Source organism: Lottia gigantea, assembly GCF_000327385.1.
Source record: "Lottia gigantea unplaced genomic scaffold LOTGIsca_42, whole genome shotgun sequence".
Taxonomy (NCBI): Eukaryota; Metazoa; Mollusca; class Gastropoda; family Lottiidae; genus Lottia; species Lottia gigantea.
The window spans coordinates 1058240-1076494 of NW_008709463.1; the positions used below are offsets into that span (position 1 = coordinate 1058240).

General features: G+C 34.6%; 2 protein-coding genes across 2 annotated transcripts; both read left to right on the plus strand.

Moving 5' to 3' along the window:
• Nucleotides 1-1844: 1844 nt before the first annotated feature.
• On the plus strand, nucleotides 1845-3856 carry LOTGIDRAFT_233660 (hypothetical protein). The gene is made up of 3 exons (XM_009060402.1): nucleotides 1845-1920; nucleotides 2834-3008; nucleotides 3274-3856. Exons 1-3 carry the CDS (start codon nucleotides 1854-1856, stop codon nucleotides 3680-3682), a joined length of 651 nt encoding a protein of 216 aa, XP_009058650.1. The 5' UTR covers nucleotides 1845-1853; the 3' UTR covers nucleotides 3683-3856.
• A 4737-nt stretch (nucleotides 3857-8593) lies between these two features.
• On the plus strand, nucleotides 8594-16122 carry LOTGIDRAFT_163876 (hypothetical protein; the record flags this gene model as incomplete). Its single annotated transcript, XM_009060403.1, has 11 exons — nucleotides 8594-8611; nucleotides 8748-9070; nucleotides 9319-9420; nucleotides 9754-10123; nucleotides 10437-10484; nucleotides 13225-13394; nucleotides 13774-13978; nucleotides 14355-14501; nucleotides 14905-15025; nucleotides 15468-15580; nucleotides 16012-16122. The coding sequence occupies 11 exons, from the start codon at nucleotides 8594-8596 to the stop codon at nucleotides 16120-16122; spliced, it is 1728 nt and encodes a 575-aa protein (XP_009058651.1).
• Between the last annotated feature and the right edge of the window lie 2133 nt (nucleotides 16123-18255).

The window sequence follows — 18255 nt, forward strand, 5'->3', positions numbered from 1 at the left end:
AGTATTGAATACACATTCTACAATGAAAGGGAAAGTTACATAGAGCATCATATGGGAAAATATATCAATGATAAATGTGGGGGTAATTCATAATGAACTGTGGCATCAGGTGTCTAGAAGAGTAAGCATACAATACCTTCTCGACAATGTTGCTCAATATACACAAAAATATGAAGGTAAAAACAAAAATATACTGACTGGACTACTCAAATTTTATAGTTCAAGGGAGGTAACTGATGGAAATATTATGAATATTATTAACATGGAGGGAACTAACTGAAAACACAAAAGTTCGAAAACCCAGTAAATTAAAAAAAACAGGAAGTATATCAATCACAAATAAAAAGTGGTATCAGGTGTCTAGAAGAGTAAGCATATCCTGCCGATATACAACCACTCTCAAACACTACATAAAACTTCTGGCTTGCATATATAGAGTACTAACGAGCAAAACGAAACCCAGAATCCAAACAAGATATTGATGAAACAATGGTAGCAGCTAATAAACTTTTCAGATTCAGGATAATATTTTAGAAAATCTATAATGGGTGAAAGTGGAAAAATGACCCTTCATTTATTTACTAAATTATAATTATACAAAATGCCATCACGTAAAAAGCAAGGTTTAGTCTCGGGCAAGTTAGGCCAGGGTTGGCTCTCAACGTACCTCTTTGCTTCAAGGTTAATATTTTTTTTGAATTAAAAGTTTACAATGTTATGAACATTCACCTGCAGGATAAAATCATGTGATTACAGGCTACTGAAATATTTACTTATATTGATAAGTAACATCAAATATAGTGTGACCAAGTCGAACCTGGAGGGTTAATGTGTTGTGGTCTCAGAATTTAATTTTTCTATCTCTACCACTTGGAACTTAATAAATGAGATAAATTTATAATAGATATAGAAAACAAGAAGAAATTTACCTGAATTGACAGCTACAATAAAAGTAAAACCAAAGAGGAGTGAAGCAAGGAGTCGTACTGAATCCATCTTCTTCTTATTAATTTAATAATGACCATTGTACTGGATGTTTCAATTTATATTAGTCATATCTACCCACAGGCCAAGTTGATATCAGTTTTTAACAAATCATTATGTTGTCTGTTATTCAATTAAATTGCAGATAAAGGCGTGCAACCCTCCAGACAAGATTGTTCACAATTGATAATCGCTTCTTAATTCAATGAAGCAAAAACACTTCGATAAATGAGAGCATTTCCGTCAAAATTATCTGAAATTTATTTTCCTATTTTTGTTGATGTATTTTTTAATTACGGCAGTGTCTCAAGCAAAGACGACTCGTCTTTTAAACTTTCAAACGCGGATAATTTTTGGACACACATGGATTTGAAGGCTCAAATTTCGACGATGAGCTGTGAACAAAATTACTGATTGGTTTAGTTTAAAAATATTATTGTTCCTAATTGACCCCCAACCACACCCCCCAATCCCCCGGGAAAGGACCGACTCATTGTCGAACCCTCTTTAAACGACTGGTATCACATATAGCCAAACTTGTCATCAATATGTAGAAGAAGCTCTCGTCTGAACATAAACCTTCTTATTTTTTGTCTCACCCTATGCTGATATTGTGCTATGCAATGAAGACTGCCTCTGCTATTCAAAGGTCCTTTACTGAAGTGTTTTTGCTTCATTGAACTAACAAGCGATTATCAACTGTTAAAATCTTGTCTGGAGGGTTGCACCCCATTATCTGCAATTTAATTGAATAACAGACAACATAATGATTTGTTAAAAACTGATATCAACTTGGCCTGTGGGTAGATATGACTAATATAAATTGAAACATCCAGTACAATGGTCATTATTAAATTAATAAGAAGAAGATGGATTCAGTACGACTCCTTGCTTCACTCCTCTTTGGTTTTACTTTTATTGTAGCTGTCAATTCAGGTAAATTTCTTCTTGTTTTCTATATCTATTATAAATTTATCTCATTTATTAAGTTCCAAGTGGTAGAGATAGAAAAATTAAATTCTGAGACCACAACACATTAACCCTCCAGGTTCGACTTGGTCACACTATATTTGATGTTACTTATCAATATAAGTAAATATTTCAGTAGCCTGTAATCACATGATCTCATCCTGCAGGTGAATGTTCATAACATTGTAAACTTTTAATTCAAAAAAAATATTAACCCTGAAACAAAGAGGTACGTTGAGAGCCAACCCTGGCCTAACATGCCCGAGACTAAACCTTGCTTTTTACGTGATGGCATTTTGCATAATTATAATTTAGTAAATAAATGAAGGGTCATTTTTCCACTTTCACCCATTATAGATTTTCTAAAATATTATCCTGAATCTGAAAAGTTTATTAGCTGCTACCATTGTTTCATCAATATCTTGTTTGGATTCTGGGTTTCGTTTTGCTCGTTAGTACTCTATATATGCAAGCCAGAAGTTTTATGTAGTGTTTGAGAGTGGTTGTATATCGGCAGGATATGCTTACTCTTCTAGACACCTGATACCACTTTTAATTTGTGATTGATATACTTCCTGTTTTTTTTTAATTTACTGGGTTTTCGAACTTTTGTGTTTTCAGTTAGTTCCCTCCATGTTAATAATATTCATAATATTTCCATCAGTTACCTCCCTTGAACTATAAAATTTGAGTAGTCCAGTCAGTATATTTTTGTTTTTACCTTCATATTTTTGTGTATATTGAGCAACATTGTCGAGAAGGTATTGTATGCTTACTCTTCTAGACACCTGATGCCACAGTTCATTATGAATTACCCCCACATTTATCATTGATATATTTTCCCATATGATGCTCTATGTAACTTTCCCTTTCATTGTAGAATGTGTATTCAATACTTGTCCATCGATAGCATTTGGTATGTTTGCTCATTGTGGAGACTGTTCCAAGTTTGTGATGTGTATCGGTAAGCGGCTTGTACCGATTGATTGTCCAGCTGGATTGGTTTTCGATTCTTCAATAAATGTGTGTAATTATCAAAGCCAAGCAAATTGCATGTAAGTTATATTTTTTTTATTCTTGACGAAGGTGCATCTACCAACTTAGCACTTGTCAATGTTTTAAATTTCGTTAAGTAGTTTAGATAATTTAATTGCTTTATTAATTATTCAAAATTGAATACATGGATTATCGCATGTGCTGTGAATTTAAGACTCGTGCAACGTGGCCATAATGAATCCTAATTATAAAATTAAACTTGATAGAAAAGAGTGCTTTATGAGTGTAGGTATGTTCTAATTGTAGTTAACTATCATTTTATAGACCTACGTCAGCTACCAGCCCTACGTCAGCTACCAGCCCTACGTCAGCTACAAGTGCTACGTCAGCTACCAGTGCTACGTCAGCTACAAGTGCTACGTCAGCTACCAGTGCTACGTCAGCTACAAGTGCTACGTCAGCTACCAGTGCAACATCAGCTACCAGTGCAACGTCAGCTACCAGTGCTACGTCAGCTACCAGTGCTACGTCAGCTACCAGTGCAACGTCACCATCCCCATGCATCAACTCGTGTGTACAGAGAGCGGACGGTGACTATCAATCCTGTAATAGCTGTACAACATACGTCACTTGTGTAGGTCAAACTATGATCTCAAACAGACCGTGTCCTCCCGGAACCTTCTGGGATGACAATTCTAAACAATGCTCTATGACAACCACAACTTGTAAGTAAAATTGAAGGTTAAAATGGAGGGTAAAATTAAAAAGTAGTATTTATTATGAATTAAAAAACTATTGTAAAGTAGTTAAGGTACTAAAATGCATTGATATATTTTGTAAATAAAATTATACTTCTTATTACACAATGTTTTCTTTTCTGAATTGAAATAAAATATTAATAACCATATTCCAGCATTCTGACAATGTTTTTAGTATTATAACATATCCTATAGCCCTGTTCTGGTAACAATTTGAGAACAACTCTAATAGCAGAATCTAGAATAACCAATCGCTGTAAATACCGATATGTATTGCCATTGGCATAAGTTGTACATATTTTACTTTTTATCAGAGGTTTGTTTAGTCGTCGACCTGATCTGTTCAAATTTGATCGCATATGCAGCGATGACAGGTGCGGCGCCAGGCAGGGTATGTTTACTCTTCTAGACATCTAATACCAGGTTCAAGGAGCTCAAAATTCATCTCAGGGTTGGCTTCTAGGGGGGAAGGGGCCTCTGGCCTCTAGACTTTTTATAGATATGCCCCAGAAAAGAAAGGCAAGAAAGAGTAAGATTTTATTGATACATTTTATTTCCTTAAAAGATCAATACATTTCATTTACTAAACTTCTTTACAAGTCTCAGTTTCATGTATTTGTAACGGCTTTACACGGCAATTTAGTTACAAGTTGTGGATGTCAAAGAGCATTGTTTAGAATTGTCATCCCAGAAGGTTCCGGTAGGACACGGTCTGTTTGAGATCATAGTTTGACCTACACAAGTGACGTATGTTGTACAGCTATTACAGGATTGATAGTCACCGTCTGTTTTCTGTTCACACGAGTCAATGCATGGGGATGGTGACGTAGGACTGGTAGCTGACGTAGGTGATGTTGGACTGGTAGGTGATGTTGGACTGGTAGGTGATGTAGGACTGGTAGGTGATGTTGGACTGGTAGGTGATGTAGGACTGGTAGGTGATGTTGGACTGGTAGGTGATGTTGGACTGGTAGGTGACGTAGGACTTGTTGGTGATGTTGGGCTGGTAGGTGACGTAGGACTTGTTGGTGATGTTGGACTGGTAGGTGACGTAGGACTTGTTGGTGATGTAGGACTGGTAGGTGATGTAGGACTTGTTGGTGATGTAGGACTGGTAGGTGATGTAGGACTTGTTGGTGAGGTAGGACTTGTTGGTGAGGTAGGACTGGTAGGTGATGTAGGACTGGTAGGTGATGTAGGACTGGTAGGTGACGTAGGACTTGTTGGTGACGTAGGACTTGTTGGTGACGTAGGACTGGTAGGTGATGTAGGACTGGTAGGTGACGTAGGACTGGTAGGTGACGTAGGACTGGTTGGTGACGTTGGACTGGTAGGTGATGTAGGACTGGTAGGTGATGTAGGACTGGTAGGTGATGTAGGACTGGTAGGTGACGTAGGACTGGTAGGTGATGTTGGACTGGTAGGTGACGTAGGACTTGTTGGTGACGTAGGACTGGTAGGTGACGTACGACTGGTAGGTGACGTAGGACTGGTAGGTGACGTAGGACTTGTTGGTGATGTAGGACTTACAGATGTTGAAGGTCTAAAAGAGAATGGTTTTATTATCAGTAAGCCTGATAACTCTCTCTGTGTAAAAACAAGATAAGATGATCCCCTGACCAAATGATCCCAACTCTTACCTCCCACCCTTTCTTGATAAAAATTTGCAAAAAGCTTTACTGATAGCTAAATGGAATATATGAAGATCATGACTGTCTCCTTGTACGATGGAATTTGAGATGACAAGTAACTGCATACTCTTTCAAACCAATTAATACACCTCTTCGTTGTCAACTTGGAATTCACCACTCCAACTTTTGTTTTTGGATTTAACACGGAACATTTTATAGAAAATCTGATGATTGTTGCATACTAAATCCTTTTCGTGACGTGTCAAAGTATTTTTGCTAAAAGTGCGGCGTATAATCCCCCCTCTTTCCCCAATACATAAGAAGAAAAAGTCTGTAACTTACATGCAATTTTCTTGGCTTGGATAATTACACATTTGAAATGAAGGATCGAAAACCAAACCATCTGGACAATTAAGCGGTATAGACCACTGATTGATACACACCACAAACTTGGAACAGTCTCCACAATGAGCAAACATACCAACTCCTTTCGATGGGCAAGTATTAAATACACATTCTACAATGAAACGAAACGATGCATTACAAAAAAATATTAATATTTGGTCGAATGTGATGTAAATCATCGCATTGGATCTAAAAATTGACCGACTGCTGGCAACTCTGGTGATTTGGACAGTCCCAGATTACGACGACAACGTCCAATTTTGCTGGATACAGGAACATGGTGAAATGCTGACAACCAGTGGTGACTGCGAATTTCCAATAATTGTCGATGAGCCGAGGGTCATGTACCAATTGATCAGATTCTACGGGAGGACCCCAAAATTTTGGCGCGCCTGATTGGTGCTATTCCCCAACCCCCTCCTTTACAATTCTGTTGTCCCACCTCGGCCTTTCCACCTAATGATTTATTTTTAAAAAACGCTGAAATACAGCCACACTCCTGATAATTATGGATAAAAGCATCAGTTGTATTATTGGTACAGCAGCTGAAATGAATGGAGTTTTACGTCCCATCTGAGATGACTTCTTCACTTACATTAGATCGAAAATAAAACAAAGTAAAAATGAAAACAGCACAGGTTTGCTTACCTGAGTTGACGGTGACAATCAAAGTAATCCCAAAGAGGAGTGAAGCAAGGAGTCGTACTGAATCCATCTTCTTCTTATTAATTTAATAATGACCATTGTACTGGATGTTTCAATTTATATTAGACATATCTACCCACAGGCCAAGTTAATATCAGTTTTTAACAAATCGTTAATTAAATTAAATTGCAGATAATGGCATGCAACCCTCCAGACAAGAATTTTAAAATTCATAATCACTTGTGGGAAGATTTGTTGGTGATATGTGATGAACTCAAAAACTTCAGTACAGGACTTCCGGTGCATGATGCCTTTTTTTTTAAACTTGGGAACTAGTATCCCTTAGGGGTCCCACTGAACACCACAAGAGGTAATGTGTAGTGTTTTATGCTTTATTTGGTTGTTGATTCAGTAGACAGTCTGGATTATTTAGGAGGAGGAGGGAGGGGCAAGTAATATATCCGGAAGGACAGTGGTGCATAGTAATTGGTTGGAGTAATGGAATTGGCCGTTTCGGTGCTATATCCTGATAATGAAAATATCACACGAGAAAATGTTGTTATTCCCATGTAGTAGGAGAGAAAAAATACAAGTAGTCTGATGACGTTATTCTAATGTAAACATATATTGCTCTTGCTCTTGGCTAGCGATCTATATATAGCATATAGAGACCAAGGTTTTTATCTGATTTTTATAGAATTCTGTCTGTATGTTTGTATCTGCAAGATCTGTTCAAGTTATATTCCGGGTACGTTTGCCCTTTATGTACTGAGGATTGGTTGTATCTTGATTGGCAAGCGATTGTTTAAGATTATTTTCTTTCATATTTTCGTGGTTTTTTTTTTTTTTTTGTATTTTCGTGTAATTGGTTTTTTTTTTTTAATGGAAATTGTTCACCTATCGTCGATCCTGTAGATATTGGTATATTTTCATCTTGAATAAATTTATTTGATTCACAGTACCCCTGCGGTCAAATATATTTTTTCACTTTCTACCTTTGGCGTTTGATTGTTTGTAATACATTAGTTTTTGTATGATGGGAAATGATACCGGTATCGTTGAATTTAAAAGATCCTTAAGCATCAAAGGGGGGTTGGGCGGGGCATCTACTCCCCTCGGAAATGGTTTGTAACCCCACCTCATCTCTAACAAGTTTGACAATATGTTTTTTATATGTTTTCCCCATAATCAGTGTCAGAATGCACCAAATCAAGTTCGTTTTTCTCATGCGCTCCACGGAAGGGTTTAAGCCTATGGTATTTCCGCAGAGCTGTAGCATTGAGTACCCCCAGCTACTATAAGGCATAAACGGTCTACCATGTAAGGTCTGCTGGAACTCTGCCGAGAAATTGCCATACCCAAATTCTGTGCCATATTAACGATAAACCCCTTAATTAATCATCAATACATGTTATTCAGATTAATTGGCAGAGATGGTCTAAGGGAGATAACTAAATTTTAACAAGAGTTATCTGCTCTTAGGTCATTACACATTCCAACATGGCGGCATGTAAACAACTTTTGTCGACCATTGATAGTTTATATGCCTAGTGAGGGACTTATAGAAAATATTCGTCGAATGGGAGTGCTTTAAGATGTCTGATGTAGACATAGAGTCCATTTGGAATGAACGTCAACATTCGTAAGGCTCTAGATTAAGCTTAAAAGTTGATTTTATTTATGGCATTCCGTTGTTATGAAACTTTCGCTTTCGCTTTTTAGTTGTTTACTGCAATGATTGTGATCACTCAATTGAATTTTGTCTATCGTTTCATAAATATTCAAAATAAAATTATCAAGTTCATGTCTTCTAATATCTAAGAATTTCTTCCGGACCATAGAAGTACAAGTTTTCATAATTTTATGTTTGAAATTAGCGAAATTAATTTTCCATCACGAAAATGATCAACCAACATTTTTGACTGAACATTCCCCCACTGTAAGAAATGACAAAAGGCCAAAAAACCTGCAGTTGCTGACTTCCCTCTGACAGACCTCTATTATTAGTAAGGGGTAGATTTAAGGGCACTGTTGTTGTTTCGCCCCTCTCCCCTTTACATTGTGCAATCAGTATGAAACCTTGCAGAAAGACAATTATTTATATGTGTTCAGAATATTCCAATGCTTCCTTCCATCTTAAATTCAATTTAAAAGTGTTGGGCTTAGAGAATTTTTCCCGATAATGGCCTATTTTATAATTTAAGGATGACACTGTGTCTTCATGTAAGCTTAGCTAAATTTGGAAGCAGAATTGAATCCTGTCCATTATTCCAAGCACAATTTCAATTTGTTTAGTGACTTTCTAGCATTATGACAACTCTATGGTTTGATTTCTGACTATTCTTCCAGATTAAAACAGGCCAGAAAATCAGGAAAAAGAAAACCAACTCGAATTGGATCTGCTACCAGTACAAAATCAGCACCTAATGGAGTTACTAAGGATTCATCACAGAAAAAACCAATACTGAAATCAAATCTCCATTTTAAAGAAAGAAAAAATCCACCTCAGAGAGTTCGCATTTTATCAGGATCAAGTTCACGGTCAACCCCATCTGTAATTGAACTCTCTCCCGTACCCAAAACAACAGTTACTCCCCCTGTTTCAAATCGGAGGTTTTCAGCGGGAAATGCTCATCCACCTTTTGGTAAATACAGAAACTCGCCGCCTTCACATTTGTTAAGGTAAGTTTAATTTAGGTACAAAAAATTCCTTTTTTTAAAAATTTAATATGATGATATGTATTTCAACTATGAGAAAATGTTGTCTTTTTACTTGAATAAGAAATAACCGAGGCCACATTGGCTACAGGCTGTACATGTAAAAGATCTGAAGCCGATAGCAAGTGGAAAAAAGCATGTGCGAAATTAATTCCTCAGGGCAAATGTACTGATTGCAGACTGCATGATGACATAGTGTGATTTATTTTCAGATTGGAAACTCCAAATACACCAGCAAAGAAAAATGGCAGAAAATTACGAGGAAACAAGTTTGAAGTTGTCCCCCCTGTTAAACCAAAGAAAGCATTTGAAAAGTAAGTTTTTTTTTAATAGGTTTTTAATGCCTTTAGACTAGAAGTTGGGGTTGCAATGGATGAGAATAAGGAAATGTTTTCCAGCCCAGTTATGGGTTGAAGGGACTAGTATGGAAAAAAGTATCTTATCAACCAAGCTGTGAATAGTTACTGAAAGAACAGGAAAGATCTGTACCCAGCTGGTAGTCCTTATTCTCGAAATGTTTAATTTATTATCCTAGTAAAACAGGAATGCTCAAGAATTTTAAGAGGACAAACTGGTAGACATTATCTTTGTAAAAACAAAATTTCTTAACAGATCTTACGACATCATATAAACAAATTTAATTTTAGGAAGGTAGACTATGATAGTTGGGGAGATGATAGTGGCAATGAGTCTGATGGTGAACAAGTTCGGTACATGCCCCACCCCCATCCTGTAGCCTTCTACCCTCAACCAGCAATTGTATATGGAGCTCCCTTTCCAGTATATTACCCCCCTCCTCCGAAAGGGGCGAAGGGAAGTAGGCGGTATAAAGGAAAGAAGAAAGAACGAGGCTATCGTGATATTTATCATGATAGGAAGAATGTAAAACGAAGATCTAGACGGTCTCCTCTAGTCAAACGTAGATCTGTCCGTCAACCACTAGTTGAAGACACACCCAGCGATTCCAGTCCTACTTGTGTTACTGATGTATCGGATGATGAACGGCCCCAATATCAGGTAATCTTTAAAATACAAGTCTCATGCATGTTGTATCACGATGTATCGATTAACCATGTATCAGGCCAGCACTATGTACAATTTGAATTTAATTATTATTTTCATTTCTGCTTTAACACATTCCACAATTTGAAATATTTATGGTTGAAATAATGATCTATAATTAATTGAGATGTTAGAGAAGGGGCTAACCAGACGAGTACAGACAACAATCAAGACCAATATGACGTCTATAATATGCATGGAATCCAGAAGGTATCTTTTACAAAATTTGTAACATGGTCTCTGTATTAGCCAATGTTTTATTTTTCAGTATATTTTTGCTGGACATAATACATATGATCCTTATGGTGAACAAATTGTAAGTTTTATCTCTCAAATTTGATTTACTTTTATTTTTCAACAATATTTGATCGCAAGAAAACTATAACAACCTACCAGTGGTGGAGGGTACATAAGGGGACGGACTGACTTAATGGGGCAGCCACTGTCTGGATTGAGATTGAAATTTTGGCAACTCAAAATCCCTTGAAGATCACCTCAAAGCAGGTGCATAGGCTCTTGGAGGGTTCTTAAAAGTAGGTTTGATTTGCTGCATTCTGACGGATATTTTAGGGCTAATACAACAATATATTTCTAGGATGATTCTCCGTCTATGTATATAGTCAAACATCCTAAATTCGCCTCGGATTTTATCGACTGGCTCTTAGAAGATTTTTTATTGGAAGAGTTTGTACCAGATGTATTGATTGATGTTTATGATGAAATAGAACAACAAGTTTGTTTATATTCTAAGAAATTAATGTAGATTAGTATATAGCTTATAGATATTTCTGTATAAAGTCTGGTAGTCAATGCTTTATGTTTTATTATCTCCCTTCATTTTATTGTTCAGGGCATTATCATTTTTAGAATATGTAAAACAACATATATATCTTATTAGAACTCCATTTTTCTAACCTAGATCTGTTTGTAAATCTTCTATTTGAGAAATGATACCTTTACAATTACTTCGATCTTCGAGAAGCACACTTCTCTACACAGAGTCTCTGAACTCGTTCCGAAGTGTAGACATGAGAATAAGATCTAGTTGTCCAACTTCAGTTGGGACGCAGGCTGAAATAGATCAGTTGCCTGAAGATCTCTACTTCTCAAACTTCATTGGTGCTGATGCTCCTTAATGCATTTCATTTCAGTCAGGTCAGACTGATCTGTTAATTTCTTTCCCTTTTAGATCTGTTTATTTCTTTCCCTTTTAGATCTGTTAATTTCTTTCCTTTGTTAGATCTGTTTATCTCTTTCCTTTTAAGATCTGTTAATTTCTTTCCTTTTTAGATCTGTTTATTTCTTTCCTTTTTAGATTTGTTTATTTCTTTCCCTTTTAGATATGTTTATTTCTTTCTCTTTTAGATCTGTTTATTTATTTCTTTCCCTTTTAGATATGTTTATTTCTTTCCCTTTCAGATCTGTTTATTTATTTCCTTTTTAGATCTGTTTATTTATTCCCTTTTTAGATCTGTTTATTTCTTTCCCTTTTAGATCTGTTTATTTCTTTCCCTTTTAGATCTGTTAATTTCTTTCCCTTTTAGATCTGTTTATTCTTTCCTTTTAAGATCTGTTTATTTCTTTCCCTTTTAGATCTGTTTATTCTTTCCTTTTAAGATCTGTTTATTTCTTTCCCTTTTAGATCTGTTAATTTCTTTCCCTTTTAGATCTGTTAATTTCTTTCCCTTTTAGATTTGTTTATTTCTTTCTTTTTAAGACCTGTTTATTTCTTTCCCTTTTAGATCTGTTAATTTCTTTCCCTTTTAGATCTGTTTATTTCTTTCCCTTTTAGATCTGTTTATTTCTTTCCCTTTTAGATCTGTTAATTTCTTTCCCCTTTAGATCTGTTTATTTCTTTACTTTTTAGATCTGTTAATTTCTTTACCTTTTAGATCTGTTAATTTCTTTACCTTTTAGATCTGTTAATTTCTTTACCTTTTAGATCTGTTAATTTCTTTCCCTTTTAGATCTGTTAATTTCTTTCCTTTTAAGATCTGTTTATTTCTTTTCCTGTTAGATCTGTTAATTTCTTTACCTTTTAGATCTGTTAATTTCTTTCCCTTTTAGATCTTTCAGATCTGTTAATTTCTTTCCCTTATAGATCTGTTAATTTCTTTCCCTTTTAGATCTTTTAGATCTGTTTATTTCTTTACCTTTTAGATCTGTTGATTTCTTTACCTTTTAGATCTGTTGATTTCTTTACTTTTTAGATCTGTTAATTTCTTTCCCTGTTAGATCTGTTAATTTCTTTCCCTTTTAGATCTTTTAGATCTGTTTATTTCTTTACCTTTTAGATCTGTTGATTTCTTTCCCTTATAGATCTGTTAATTTCTTTCCCTTTTAGATCTTTTAGATCTGTTAATTTCTTTCCCTTATAGATCTGTTAATTTCTTTTCCTTTTAGATCTTTTAGATCTGTTTATTTCTTTACCTTTTAGATCTGTTGATTTCTTTCCCTGTTAGATCTGTTAATTTCTTTCCCTTTTAGATCTTTTAGATCTGTTTATTTCTTTACCTTTTAGATCTGTTGATTTCTTTCCCTTATAGATCTGTTAATTTCTTTCCCTTTTAGATCTTTTAGATCTGTTAATTTCTTTCCCTTATAGATCTGTTAATTTCTTTTCCTTTTAGATCTTTTAGATCTGTTTATTTCTTTACCTTTTAGATCTGTTGATTTCTTTACCTTTTAGATCTATTAATTTCTTTCCCTTTTATATTGTTTATATAGTCTTTATCTATTATACTTTCCAACTTTCAGATTTATATTTTTATCAGTTCATATTCTAGCAATATTGTTTTTTTATTTCTAAATTAGGATTTGGTACTTGAAAATTTGGTATTGGATTTGGAAAATATAAAATTTATAACTTGATATTTAATTTATTTCAATTTGTAATTTTTCAATATTTAAACTTTTTCAAGGTCTTTTATTGTTAAATTTTTAATAATCCATGCCTGACAAAAAACAAATGATTTTGATAATGTATAGACAAGTAAACCCAGGGAAGATCTGCCTAATTTTGATCTTATACCTTGACCTTATTTCCTCTGTTTCAGTCAATGCATTTTGCATTACCAGCCATGACACCGTTAACAAGTGACCGAACACCGAGTTTACAGGAGTATTACAGACCTACGTTACAAGTCTGTGAGGATTTTTTGGGGCGTGAAGTTGATAAAATGATCAGAGAAATAGTGCGAGAGAGTATTAATACATTGGCAGATGAGTAAGTCGGTTCAATGTTATATTCTTAGCCTTTAATGATATTAAGCTTTGATAATGAGGCTGGTGTTGCTCGTAAGATAATGAGGCTGGTGTTGCTTGTAAGATGGGCATAGCAGGTCTGTTGATTTGGCTCTATATGCCAGGCATGACCGATGGGGAAGCTCAAATGACCGACGTTCAATATATTCTATCGGACATCATGTATAGATTAGCCATTACATGTCAGTTAATGTCCTTCAAATGAATAATAGAATGACATGCCGGCATACTAGCTCTTTATTTTATTGTTATTTTGAGGCAATTTTATTCATTTTTTTAATGAAATTGAGACATTAAGACATTTATTTATAATTCATACAGTAATGAAATTGTTTTTGTAGTATTATAATGGAGAAGGTAGAATGTCGAGATCCAGTAGAGGACTGGATGAATAGATTAATAGATCAGACAGTTCATCAGTGTTGTTATGATATTGTGAAGGAGAGTGCGATAGAACTAGCTGACGAACATTTAAATAACACCTATATGAATAATATTATAGATGATGTCATTGATGATATTATATTTGAAGTTGGACCTGCAGTGGTAAGTTGCACCCCCTGTAATAGCACTTGATCTTGGTATACGTGGTGATGACGTCACTAAATATCTTTTCAACTAAAATCATACTAATGACTAACTAATTTTCACATAATCAATAGACTTATCCTATTGCTCTGTGACCTAGGCCAGTGCTTTCATTGAGACTTTCTCAATACACCCTAACACTAATTGCAAAATATGCTTGTATCACATAAGGCCCTTTGCGATTAGTAAAATATTTAATTTTAGTCGAATTTCAGGAACCATAGACATCTGATTGAAAATTAGAATGGTACAAATTGATGATATCAGTGTCCCGATACACATGAATAGTTTAGAAATTCTCTTTACAATCTCTTTACCAATGTTATGTTTGTAGGTAGATGATGCAGTATTTGAAACATTACTTGACAAGTTTCTAGAAGATGAAGTCATACTACCAGAAATTCTAGAAGAATCTAAAGAAGTTTCTAAAGAAGTCATACAAGGCTACGATGATAAAATTACCCAACGAGAGTTAAAAGCTGTATGTCAACAATTTTGATAAAAACATTTTTGATAATACTTCAATTGTTAAATAGATTATATATTGATATACCAAGCCTACTGTCTGTAGCCTCTTTTAATTTGGGACCAATAAAATGATCAGTTCTTGATTTAGACCAGGCCAATATAAAATGATTTATATCCAAAAACTTTTTAATAAATGTTCGTGCCAAAAATTTTGAAATGAATGTAAGTAAACCAAGCCTTAGTTCAACCATGGATTTAATTTAGACCAAGGTTATTCCTTATTGGTAGTCAAGCAGTTGAAAGTTCATGACCTTGACCTTGAACATGACCTCCAGTTACAGCCAATCGCTGATGGCCTTAGTAGTATTTAAGGAAACACAGGCTGGTTTTATTATAAATATTTGTTTGTTTTATAGGTTACGTTAAAAGCAGAAGATAAGTTAGCAGATTCACTTTGTTTACAATATTTATTATCAACTATAGCTAGACAAGGTCAATTGTGGTCTGAGTCTGACTATTCTAGTAGATATCTTGATAGTAAGTGTCTAAATCATAAACACAAGACAATATTATATAATATAACAGACTTCTTTAATATAATATTAGACACATATTGTTTCAACACAATCTACACGTGTCGTCATCAGATTTAGATTGTGTTGAAACTTTATCAGTGTTTAATATTTTATTAAAGAAGTCTGTTTATTCTATAATATTGCATATAATTAAGAGTTTTAACCAATCATAAATGTCCATGTATGTACAGTCTGGATAAACAAAAAAAAGACTTTTTGACCTTTCTTGATCGGTCACTTTTTCAAATTCTGCTGGTAATTCTCTTCTAAATAAGCTAATTATGAATTAATTATGGACATGTGAGACAAACTGGTATTTTTCCAAGTCATTATAACACCTTTACTATCTATTCATATAAGTATTAACTTTTTCATTTGTATTGATGATATTTTTTCTATTTCAGATTTGATTGTGAATACTTTAATAGAACAGTTTATGAATGTAATACATGATAGAGAGAAAACATTAAATAATAAACCATTGAAAAAACTTCATCAAAAAGTTGTCACTGACGTGGTAAGAAAGAAGTTTTTAATCTTGGGCTTTAGTCATTTTCTCTAAACTCACCTGGAACTATAACCCGTGGTGGCGCCAGCCTTCCGAGACTTGGGGTACAAATAGAGCAACTGTGGAGGCTTCATAGCAGCAAGCCTCTCATGGAGTGTCTAAGAGGGTTCAAGAAGACTTGAAAAACTGAATTGAATTGTTGCATTCTTAAGGGAAAAAACATATAAAAACGGAAACCTCTAACTCTTTTCCAGCCTCTGATAACTATTTTGAAAGTGTGGAAAATCTCCATAAAACAGGGCCTAGATTTTCTGACTCTATTCCTACCGATAACTGTCAGAATAGTTATTAGAGGCTGGATTAGAGGTAGATGTTTCAGACTAGGAGGATATAAAAGTATCTGATGTGTCTGTCAACATTTCAAATTGTAATTTTTACAGGCTCTGGATGTCTTACTTCAAAAGTTGTCAGCCTCGCTGGATGAAGATGTAGCAGATGTAGATGAATATGAACGAGGTGTTGTGGATGGACTTCAGCTTCCTGTTTTATGATAGCAAAACTTTTTTTTTTTTTAAATCATGATTAGATTGTTAAGAAGTTGATTGATTTCACTTGCGGCCCATTCCAAATTTTCTGTACTGAATCTTCATATTGAACTCATCAATTTGACAATAATTTCTGCAATGAAATTAGAATTTTCTTTTGGCAAAGTATAGATTACAGGTCCAGTCTTAGCTAATAGACTTAATGAACAGTCCTGTTTTATTAGAATTACTCTATCCCCTAAATTAATGAAAACATCCTAATGTCCTATGTTGTTGAAAAATCCAAATATCTTGGGGAATTCCAAACCTTTGTGGATTGTCTGATATCTTGGGGAATTCCAAACCTTTGTTGATTGTCTGATATCTTGGGGAATTCCAAACCTTTGTGGATTGTCTGATATCTTGGGGAATTCCAAACCTTTGCTGTTTGTCTGATATCTTTGGGAATTGCAAACCTTTGGGGATTGTCTGATATTTGAGGGAATTGCAAACCTTTGTGTATTGTCTGATATTTGAGGGAATTCCAAACCTTTGGGGATTGTCTGATATCTTGGGGAATTCCAAACCTTTGTTGATTGTCTGATATGTGAGGGAATTCCAAACCTTTGTGGATTGTCTGATATCTTGGGGAATTCCAAACCTTTGTGGATTGCCTGATATCTTGGGGAATTCCAAACCTTTGTGGATTCTCTGATATCTGAGGGAATTCTAAACCTTTGTTGATTGTCTGATATCTTGGGGAATTCCAAACCTTTGTTGGTTGTCTGATATCTTGGGGAATTCCAAACCTTTGTGGATTGTCTGATATCTGATTGAATTCCAAACCTTTGGGGATTGTCTGATATTTGAGGGAATTCCAAACCTTTGTGGATTGTCTGATATCTTGGGGAATTCCAAACCTTTGTGGATTGTCTGATATCTTGGGGAATTCCAAACCTTTGTTGATTGTCTGATATATTGGGGAATTCCAAACCTTTGTTGATTGTCTGATATATTGGGGAATTCCAAACCTTTGTTGATTGTTTGATATATTGAGGGAATTCCAAACCTTTGTGTATTGTCTGATATTTTGGGAAATTCCAAAACTTTGTGTATTGTCTGATATCTTGGGGAATTGCAAACCTTTGTGGATTGTCTGATATCTTGGGGAATTCCAAACCTTTGTTGATTGTCTGATATATTGGGGAATTCCAAACCTTTGTTGATTGTCTGATGTATTGGGGAATTCCAAACCTTTGTTGATTGTCTGATATATTGAGAGAATTCCAAACCTTTGTTGATTGTCTGATGTATTGGGGAATTCCAAACCTTTGTTGATTGTCTGATATATTGAGAGAATTCCAAACCTTTGTGTATTGTCTGATATTTTGGGAAATTCCAAACCTTTGTGTATTGTCTGATATGTGAGGAAATTCCAAACCTTTGTGTATTGTCTGATATGTGAGGGAATTCCAAACCTTTGTGGATTGTCTGATATGTGAGGGAATTCCAAACCTTTGTGGATTGTCTGATATTTTGGGGAATTCTCTGAGCCATGCTGTTATGATGTTATTCTATTTTATTTCTAATGTATACTATATGTTGTAAATATGGCTGATATATTAATTTTTTATTTAACTGATCAAAACAGCCAACTTATTTATGATATTCAGTGATAATCTCTTTGTTTCTTTGATCTCATGGTATTCTGTGATATATGCAGCATTATATTTATTTAACCATACAAAATAATATTAAAACAGAACCTGAAACATGTTACTCAGAGTTTCACATTGTGCGGTCTTCAGACAACTGACTAATATCACTGAAGTCGTCTGAAGATCGCACAACGTGAAACTTTAAGTAACAACATGTTTCAGGTTCTGTTTTAATATTCCTATATACCATAGAAATCTACATCAGTAGATATAATAATGATATAATCACAATGTATTATTTTATATAAGAAATTGTTTTTAATATTTTTGTATCATCCATGTAAATAGATAAATAAATTATTTATAGAAAAAAATCTCATTAAAAATTCACCCTATGATATTAGGACGATATGATATCATACGACTCGTCTTCTTAGTTTTCAAACACAGACAATTCATGGACACTAATAGGCTCAAATTTCGACGGTGAGCTGTGAACACT

Coding starts and splice junctions, on each gene's coding strand:
- LOTGIDRAFT_233660 (XM_009060402.1), top strand. CDS start 1,854: ATGGATTCAGTACGACTCCTTGCTTCACTCCTCTTTGGTTTTACTTTT. Junction 1,921..2,833: donor TATTGTAGCTGTCAATTCAG/GTAAATTTCTTC, acceptor CTTTCATTGTAG/AATGTGTATTCAATACTTGT. Junction 3,009..3,273: donor CAAAGCCAAGCAAATTGCAT/GTAAGTTATATT, acceptor ATCATTTTATAG/ACCTACGTCAGCTACCAGCC.